The sequence below is a fragment of the Borostomias antarcticus genome (assembly GCF_949987555.1).
Source record: "Borostomias antarcticus genome assembly, chromosome: 21".
NCBI lineage: Eukaryota > Metazoa > Chordata > Actinopteri > Stomiiformes > Stomiidae > Borostomias > Borostomias antarcticus.
The window spans coordinates 18435725-18445724 of record NC_140254.1 but is presented as its reverse complement, the minus strand read 5'-3'; the positions used below and the strand labels follow the sequence as shown (position 1 = coordinate 18445724).

The 10000-nt window shown below is 45.0% G+C and overlaps 1 protein-coding gene across 1 annotated transcript in view; it reads right to left on the bottom strand.

The window, feature by feature from the left end:
• The window catches only part of pvrl2l (PVR cell adhesion molecule related 2 like), a 54094-nt gene extending 44100 nt beyond the window's left edge, over positions 1-9994 (bottom strand). Inside the window, exons 1-2 of the mRNA XM_084455744.1 lie at positions 9901-9994; positions 9030-9178 (exon numbers count right to left, since the gene is read on the bottom strand). Coding sequence (XP_084311870.1) covers positions 9030-9177 — 148 coding nt within the window. The 5' untranslated portion in view covers position 9178; positions 9901-9994. The remainder of the gene's footprint in view (positions 1-9029; positions 9179-9900) is intronic.
• Between the last annotated feature and the right edge of the window lie 6 nt (positions 9995-10000).

Here is a 10000-nt window from a genome sequence, read left to right as displayed (position 1 = left end):
AACTCTTTGTTGCTTTCGCAGTATGCTTCGGGTGATTGTCCATCTGCTCAGTGAAGCGCCGTCCAATGAGTTCTGAATTATTTGGCTGAATATGAGCAGATAATATTGCCCGAAACACTTCAGAATTCATCCTGCTGCTTTTGTCAGCATTAACAGTACATCATCATTAAATACACAGGGACCAGTTCCATTGCCAGCCATATACTGTCATGGAATTTAACACACAGTCTCAAGACTATTCAGATGCATATCCTTTCTATTCATCAAGTCCCCTGAAAACCCCTAGGTTTCAATCTTCCTTTATGATTCTAAACACCCAACCCTCCTTTTTTGTAATTGTAAACACTCCTCTGTTTCGCTCTTTTGTCCAAGTCAGACAGGCCACACCTTGTCCTTCCTGCCCTGACTTAGACCTTTGTCTATATTCAAAGTATATTCAAAGTAAGTTTTCATCCCCCGCCCACTGGGTGATACCCGACTCAGCCAATCAAATGACACCTACTACCTCGTTGGTTTTGAAGCAATATAAGGGGCAGTCTGGCGATCTGACTTTCACTTCTTCTCTGATAGAATCACGCTGTGTTTTTACTATTTGAAGTCCGTTTGCAACCGTATTGTTTCTTAATAAACCTGACTGAACATATTTTGAGCGAACCCAAGCTTTGGCAAGTACTCTCATTTTTCAAGCAACTACAATTGGCGACTCGGGACGGGATTCGACTGCGGTGAGATTCGCCTGGAGTGGAACCGAGGGACGCAGACGTGCGGAAGCGGTAGCCGCTTTGGGAAGCTTCTCTCGTTGCGTCTATGCGCATTGCTTTTGGAGAGGCCCCGCCGTTGGTTCCACTCGGCTAAAACTCGCGGTACGTTGAAAGATCCTTTTATGCTTGTTATTTGCCTTGGTTTCGGTTCAGCTTGTTGGTCTAGATTATTGAAAACAGAAAACCCCAGCGTGGGTATTTTAGTACTATAAATTGTGTAATTATCTAAGGAGGTTGTGAACAGCAATAGATATTTGTCTTTTGACTTCGTCCTTGTTTCTTTACGAGAAAATAAGCTGTTCAAGTGAGGGTTTGGTCTTGTGAATCTTGTTCCCCTGTAGTTGATGTACAATGTTAGGTTGTTTATCGGTTACAGCTTAGAACGGGGTTTTTTTTGAGTTAAATACGCCAAAGATTTGGCACAGAACAGGCTTTCTTTTTGGCCGGTCGCGGGAGAGTTTAACCGCGAGCACGTTGAGAGAGTTTTTGCTCAACGGAGATAGTAGCTACAGGGAGTGATTGGTGTTTCCAATCCGCGTTTCTTGGAGAAACGTTTTCCCATTTGTTCCTGGGTGACTTGGTAAACCTAACGAGCGTTAGTTTTCACCAAGTGGCTGTACATATTTGGTAGGATCTAGACATCTGGTTTAGCCTGGACCAAATTGCTAGTGCAGCCGAGGTTGTTGTAAACGTGGGCCTTTGTTTCATGTTTGTGTGTTAAGTCGTCGTTTGGTCGTCTGTTGGTCGTTCTTTGTTTTGTGTTAGTCGTATGTACGTCATTTTTGGTCGTCTTTTGGTCGGTCTTTGTGTTTGCGTCCCCGTGCGAGTTTTGCTGTCTTTCTTTATTGTATGTGCACGGGATTGTTAGTCTGCTGTGTTTACTGTTTGAACTTCAGCTCTGTCTTGTATGTGTTGTTTAAGCGCTATATATATATATATTTTTTTTTCAGGTAACAGTACTGTTTATTTTTTTTGCCGACACTGGTTTTAAGGGCCGTAAATCGTAACTGCTAGTGAGTAGTCTGAGAGACGTTCATCTCCGTGTTACGAAGGAGTGTAGGAGAGTGTTTTTGGTTTGTTTTTCCGTAAGCGATTTTTGGTGCAAAATGGGTGCTGTTACTAGCGTTACTAGCTCGCCACTTGATATTCTCAAATTGTCTGGGCCAGCTAAGATTGTTGCGCAAAGGCTTTGGGATGATGCTTGTGTACAGTATTTGATCTGGGCGAAGCATTCTGATTTCCCCCTGTCCGGTACACTCAATATTAGTGAGTTAGCAACTGTTAGGGCTCAGTTACAGGCGTTTGAAATGACTAGGTTAGGAAGGAAGCCTGGAAATGCGATAGATTGGAATGCATTCAGGAAGTGGGAAATACTCGCACACGAGTGTTTTTTCAAGTCAGAAAGAAGCGTAGCTGACGAAGTTAATCAGAGAGATGAATATTCAGAGTCCCTCCCCCCTCCTAGTCATTCCGTTTTTAACTCTATCACGCCGACTCGGCACTCAGAGCTCACACATTTTTCCCAAACTATGACTGGTTCACCCGCAGCTGCTGCCCCGCCTCCCAACTCTGTTTTTCCGTCTGCTCCCAACCAACAACGACCACAGGGTCGTCACATGAACAAGAATAGCAGGCATAGGAACAGAATGGACTACAGGAGGAGACCGAGGGAGGGAAACGAAAACGAAGACAAAACTGACGCGTGTTTTCATTGTAAGAAAACTGGTCACTGGATCAGAGACTGTCACAGTTACCGCAAGCGAAATGAGAGAAAGAATCCTGCAACCTGGGGTTCGGCGCCACCTGCTGGAAGTTCCCTTGAACAACCCACAAGGTAGATTTTAACTAGCCAATATAGACTCATTTTTTTAAGGTAAATAAACAGGACGAGACAGATGTAGCTGAGGACGTAAGGTTTGTACATGATAGTGGGGGGGGATAGATAATGTTTGCCAGTTTCTTAACCTGAATACAGCATCTCCTAACCCAATTATATATTTTTAATGTTTATGTTAAATATCTCATGTTTATAGTTTGAGGCACATTCATCGGGCCTGAGTTTTTTTCTGAGTGGGTTTTTACAGACAACTGTCGTTCCGGGAGTGATGGGTGAATGCCGAACCAGGAGACGGGCACAGACCGGAGGTGGAGATGGAGGTTACTGGCCTGTTTTCCCTACAGATAAGCGATCTGGGGTTCGTGAGATGCAACGCCAACGCCATGTCACCTACTCACTGTGAGCGACAGATAAGTATGAAACGGAGAAGAGACCATTTTGTCCGAAGCAGTGCCCAAATACTCTGTCCTCAAATGCAGAAGAGGGAGGTTTTAGATATACAAATTTTAGCTATACAAATGAAGCTTTGATGGAGTTCTTTGATTAGTTAATTGTAAATGAAGCCAGTTCATTTTAGTGTCATTTTCTTTGCCCCATCTCTATTTGTATCCTGACTTCAGGAAATTTTTGCTTTCACCCTTAGGGGGTGTTGTTTTGTTGAGACAAGAATATAGCGTATTTTCTTTTCATAAAATCGCAAGAGAACTGCTAGAGCCAAATCCAATTTGCCTTGATCATGACTGGGGACTGGGCGTGTTGAAGCCATTCTAAACACTGCCCCTGATGTCACTGTAGGCTACTGCAGACTGGCTCTAAATGACACTTAAACAGTCACCCTGTTTAAGTTTTCCTGACAAAATAACAACATTTTTTCCCCAAAGCAGGAGCTTGCGCTTAACCATGTTTCTGAGTATCTCCTACAGACTGTTGAATAACCGTTCCTGACCAAAGAAGGGAACAGGGAGACCAGACCAGAGGACTCTCTTTTGCTCTTCTGTTTTGTCTCTGTTTGTCTCTCTCATCTGTGGATCCACAGACGGAGCACTTCATCAGCCTGTGCTGGAGGCGGGAGCGCCGAGGTGAGCCCTCCAGCAGCACGACCCGGGCCGGTCCTACGTGGAGCAGTACAGAGATGGACCGGGTTCAGTTCAAGAGCCTACATTTCTGACCTACAAGCATCTGCTCCACCTGCGGAGAAAAAGAAATGAAGGACTAAGTGCACATTTCCACCACCAAACTAACCTGTATCAAGGGCCTAATGACAAACCTGTACTACCTCGTTCATGTTTTCATTATGCTTTCAAACTAGCCCACGGGCCAGATCATGTTTCAAAAACAGGGGTGGCGGAGGATGTTAACAGATGTCTCCAACAGAGTGAGGACCGCCATTTCCTGAGGCTAAGGAGGGGTTCCTGCATCACATCTCTCCTGGGAGTTGGGTCCTGATCCGCGACCTGGGGCCGTCCCCACGCAGACGGCCGCCAGAGTAGCTGAGAGAACTTCGACGCCGTTGCGTCCCAAACCAAGGAGCAGATGAGCAGCCTGAGAACAGGCCAGAAAACATGGAAGAGAAGAGATGTAGCGGGGTGAACCTACCCGTCAAAGAGATGTAGCGGGGTGAACCTACCCGTCAAAGAGATGTAGCGGGGTGAACCTACCCGTCAAAGAGATGTAGCGGGGTGAACCTACCCGTCAAAGAGATGTAGCGGGGTGAACCTACCCGTCAAAGATGGAACAATCAGGACCATGGCATTCTGGCCTGTGTGGAATAGCTGTCAAAAGTAGCTGAGAGGACGGTCCATGCAGCCGAAACCAGAGATCTCAAGGGCAAAGCGGTCACCACCACACTGTCCTCTCCTCTGATGAGCAATCGGAGAGTGACCTTGACGGTCACCGCCACACTGCCCTCTCCTCTGATGAGCAATCGGAGACTGACCTTGCCGGTCACCTCCTTCTCGTGGTTGTTATGACAACATGGACAAGCTCAACAGCAATGACTGCACCTCTAACCGCACACACTGGAACCTACATTGAACATTCAGAAACGCAAACATGGAAGCTACGATCCAGAAGAAATTACATGCGATTATTCACAACAAGAGTGAATGAACTTTATAATTATCTTGAAAAAATATCATATTTGTTTACAAGAGTTGCAATGGTTGAAACATGAGTTGATAAATAAGTTTTGGGTTTTTCCTCTAAATTGACCAAGAGGTTTTTTGCCCTCCTTACACTGCTAACCATTTTATCTTTTTGCCTTATTCAAAATTTAAATCAAGGGTTTTTGGTGAATGGTTGTCCACTCTTAGACTATACATGTTTTTATTTTACCTTGTTTTCCTGTCAAATTTCTGTAACAAGGAGTTTTAAAGCGTAATTTGCATTTTTGTTCTTGCTCCACCTAGTGGAGAGATTACTTCCTTTCCACATGTATAGCATAGAGTTTTTGAAATTTGTGTTATAATTGATTATTTTTTTGATTTTCTTTCTCTTCTTTAATTTTTTTCGTTGTATTTTTTTTGATTATGCTTATTTTTATCTGATGTATATCTTTTATGTGGCTGTTCAGCCACAGATGTGGGAGTTGTCATGGAATTTAACACACAGTCTCAAGACTATTCAGATGCATATCCTTTCTATTCATCAAGTCCCCTGAAAACCCCTAGGTTTCAATCTTCCTTTATGATTCTAAACACCCAACCCTCCTTTTTTGTAATTGTAAACACTCCTCTGTTTCGCTCTTTTGTCCAAGTCAGACAGGCCACACCTTGTCCTTCCTGCCCTGACTTAGACCTTTGTCTATATTCAAAGTATATTCAAAGTAAGTTTTCATCCCCCGCCCACTGGGTGATACCCGACTCAGCCAATCAAATGACACCTACTACCTCGTTGGTTTTGAAGCAATATAAGGGGCAGTCTGGCGATCTGACTTTCACTTCTTCTCTGATAGAATCACGCTGTGTTTTTACTATTTGAAGTCCGTTTGCAACCGTATTGTTTCTTAATAAACCTGACTGAACATATTTTGAGCGAACCCAAGCTTTGGCAAGTACTCTCATTTTTCAAGCAACTACAATACAGTAAGCCCATGCCATGAGCAGTTCCATACTCTTCTCTTCACATCATTCTGCTACAAGTAGATCTTTGTCTCATCTGTCCATAGGATGTTGTTCCAGAACTATACAGGCTTTTTTAGATGTGTTTTGGCAAATTCTAATCCGGTCATCCTGTTTTTGAGGCTCACCAATGGTTTCCATCTTGTGGTGAACCCTCTGTATTTACTCCGGTGAAATCTTCTCTTGACACAGATACGCCTACCTCCTCCTGGGGAGTGTTCTTCATCTGGCCAGCTGGTGTGAAGGGGTCTTTCTTCACCAGGGAAATGATTCCTCTGTCATCCACCACAGTTGTTTTCCGTGGTCTTCCAGGTCTTTTAGTGTTGCTGAGGTCACCAGTGTGTTCTTTCCCTTTAAGAATGTACCAAACCGTTGATTTGGCCACACCGTGTTTTTGCCTTCTCTCTGATGGGTTTGTTTAGATTCGTCAGCCTATTGATGTCTTGCTTCACTGATAGTGACACCTCTTTGGAGTTCATATTGAGAGTTGACAGCACCAGATTCCAAAGTCTGCATTTAAAGGACATCTTGATTGTTTCATTTCAAATTGAAACCACCGTTGTGGTGGTGCACAGAGCCAAAATGATGAAAATGGTGTCAATGTCAAAGTATTTATGGACCAAACTGTATAATAACAATAATAATAATAATAATTATAATAATTACAGGACCTCGGGTCTCTAATCAACCACACGGCAATGACACACAATTACACATGTGAGCGGCGACACTGCACACAAACACACATACACACACACACATTTCAGGGGTCTCCCATCCAAGCTGTCCTCCTGGGCAGCCAGGATCAGTGGACAGCCTGGGGACCAAGTCCAAGGGCTCAGTCCAAGTCCTGGACAGGGACAGGACTGAAGGGCATGTGTTCTAAGCTCACAACGCACAGCAGCTCCTCCACAGTAACGGGCCGGTGTTCCTGTTTCTCTGTATGGAGCCGCAGAGACCTGTGGACAAAGCCTAACCTGAACAGAGGTGTTCAAAGCCAAGGACAATGTCAAAAGAGGTTGAGTCTGAAGAAACACTGGCTGTACAGTATGTGACGGTTTGTGTGGGTGGGGTGTGTGTGTGTGTGTGTGTGTGTGTGTGTGTGTGTGTGTGTGTGTGTGTGTGTGTGTGTGTGTGTGTGTGTGTGCGTGCGTGCGTGCGTGGTTGGAGGGTAGATGGTGGTCTGATAAACCAGTTGCAAGGAACAGAAGAGAGGCTCATTTCTCTTTCACCCCCCCCAAACACACGTTTCAAAGCCCCACCGCGGTGAGTGTGTGTGCACACATATGTGTGTGTGGGCATGTGTAAGTGTGTATGTGTGCGTGTGTGTGTGTGTGTGTGTGTGTGTATGTGTGTGTGTGTGTGTGTGTGCGTGTGTGTGTATGTGTGTATGTATGTGTGTGTGTGTGCGTGTGCGTGTGTGTGTGTGCGTGTGTGTGTGTGTGTGCGTGTGCGGGTGGGCGCAAGCACCCACAAAGCTCTTTTGTTCTCTATCGAGAGACAAATCAAGAGAAATCTCCTGTCAGGATTCCTACAGACTCTAAATGTAGCATTCTCTTTATCCTGAGAGAGAGAGAGAGAGAGAGAGAGAGAGAGAGGAGGAAGAGGAGGAGGAGGAAGAGGAGAGGAGGAAGCTGCCACTCTAACCAGCCTGTCCCCCTTTGTAGTGCTTCTGTAACAGAGTACAGCTGGTGGATAGTACCCTTTCTGATACATGAAGTACACATAATCCTTGATAATTGAAGTATATGTGTTACACTTTCCAATAACTGAAGTACTGTATAGGCATACAGCAGTAGTGAACGTCATGACGTGAAGTAGTGTAGAAATACACTTAAAAAGTAGACATAGAACACTTCACAATAAGTGAAGTAGCCCTACATTAGTAGTACCCGTCATGACAGGTGAGGTAGACCTAGCGACACACTTCCTGGTACATGAAGCAAATGTAGTAATACACTTTTGGTCACAGTACTGTAGATGTGGTGCAGCCCCAGCAAGACTGGGCTGAGGTAATTGAGAAGGTCTAGCTAACAGTGGAGTGTGTTGACTGGATTGGTGTGTGTGTGTGTGTGTGTGTGTGTGTGTGTGTGTGTGTGTGTGTGTTGTGTGTGTGTGTGTGTGTGTGTGTTGTGTGTGTGTGTGTGTGTGAGAGCAGAATGATGAGAAAACACCAGTCTACATTATCACCGGAAGCCGACGTGGTAGGATCATCCAACATTATCACCATTCAACGTCAATACCCGACATTATTGCCTGAAATTACCACCGACATTATCACCATTCAACGTCAATACCCGACATTATTGCCTGAAATTACCACCGACATTATCACCATTCAACGTCAATACCCGACATTATTGCCTGGAATTACCACCGACATTACCACCGACAGCACAATTAGAAAGGAATCCCCCATAATAATCCACCTAGGACAGAAGCAGTCCGGACCGGCGGGCAGTGCATGCAGAGGAAGACAAGACAATTAGAAAGAAAAGAAGAAGCCAGTTCTGTACATACTGTACAGAGCTCCACTAACGATGTTAGATTTAGATTAAAGATGCAGTAGGCAGTTTGTGATTCCCTGGTGGAAAACATTTTGAAAGATTTTTAAAAATGCAACTGACAAAATCCCTGCCCCTCCCTCCAGGCTTCCCTCCAAAGCCACGCCTCCAAACTGGGGGAAAACAAATGAAACTCGATAGACAGGTAGGTGGGTTGACAGGCATGTTAGCCATCCAATCATTTCAAGTTGGCAACTCCAAATGATTGGACGCACTTATTACAGTCCTGTGACTTCCACAGATTATGGATTTATTTCATTTTTGTGTCAGATCACTTTGTTTATTGACTGCTGTTGGGATATAATAATGAGAATTGCAAAAAATATAACAAAAAGTTATGAGCTGAGCCAAACCGCATACTGCACCTTTAAAGAAGAGCTATACGGAACTCCACTAAGGATGTTAAATAGGTTAAAAAATAAATAAAAAAAGAAAGAGGGAGGAACAAGAGAAAGAACATCCCGGCAACCTGGCTCACACCCAAAGTGCTTGATCAACTGGTTGATTGATTGATTGATTGATTGATTGATTGATTGATTGATTGATTGATTGATTGATTGATTGATTGATTGATTGATTGACCCAGCAGCGTACAGCATAGCAGACAGCTTAGTATAGACTGAGAGTGTAGCCCTGATCCCAGTGTGTGTGTGTGTGTGTGCGTTCGTGTGTGTGTGCGTGTGTGTGTGTGCGTGTGTGTGCGTGTGTGTGTGTGTGTGTGTTTGCATGCGACTGTTGTGTGACTCACCGATAACCATGGTGGTGACCTGGTGTTTGCCCACGCCCAGCCGGTTGCTGACCTCACACACAAAGGTCGTGTTGACCGCATCGTCCACCCGTCTCACCGTTAACTGGTTACCGGCAATCTGCACCGTGTCTGGCAAGGGCCCCGACATGCTGGGGGGGAGAGAGAGAGAGAGAGTATCAATCAATCAATCAAAGCTTTATTTGTATAGCGCATTTCATACCCAGAGGCAACACAATGCGCTTTACAGAGAACAAGGGAGGTGGGCATACGACCCACTCTCTACATATTCCAGAGGGAAGCAAAAAAACAGTAATCACCCGGGGGCCAGATAAGTGAGCTATAAAAATTCTTCTCTGACCCCTCTCAACAAGGCGATCGAGCAAGCTCCAGGAGTATGTTTGTCTACCTGCTACGAACATTTATAAAGCAATACATTGCATTAAATTACATTTCAGAGTAAGAGAGGCTAAAAAAGCATCATAGGAGAGAGGACATTCTACGGACATGCTACGACATCCACAGCAGACACGGGAGTATGTGTGTGTGTGTGTGTGTGTGTGTGTGTGTGTATATGTGTGTGTATGTGTGTGTGTATGTGTGTGTGTGTGAGTGTGTGTTTGTGTGTGTGTTTCTGTGCGTGTGTGTGTTTGTCTCTGAATGACTAAGAGAAGAACTACAGTACATCTTTATCACCTGTCCATCCTGGAGAGGAGAGTGAGGAGGAGAGGAGAGGAGAGGAGAGGAGAGGAGAGGAGAGGAGAGGAGAGGAGAGGAGAGGAGAGGAGAGGAGAGGAGAGGAGAGGAGAGGAGAGGAGAGGAGAAAGTGTGTGTGTGAGTGTGCGTGTGTGTGCATGAGAGAAGAGAGACTCACGATGACCAGGTGACGGTGGTCGGAGCAGGGTTGGCGTTGGCCTGGCAGGTCAGGGTGACATCGCTGCGCCCGATGTACCAGTTTTCATCGTAACCCTCGA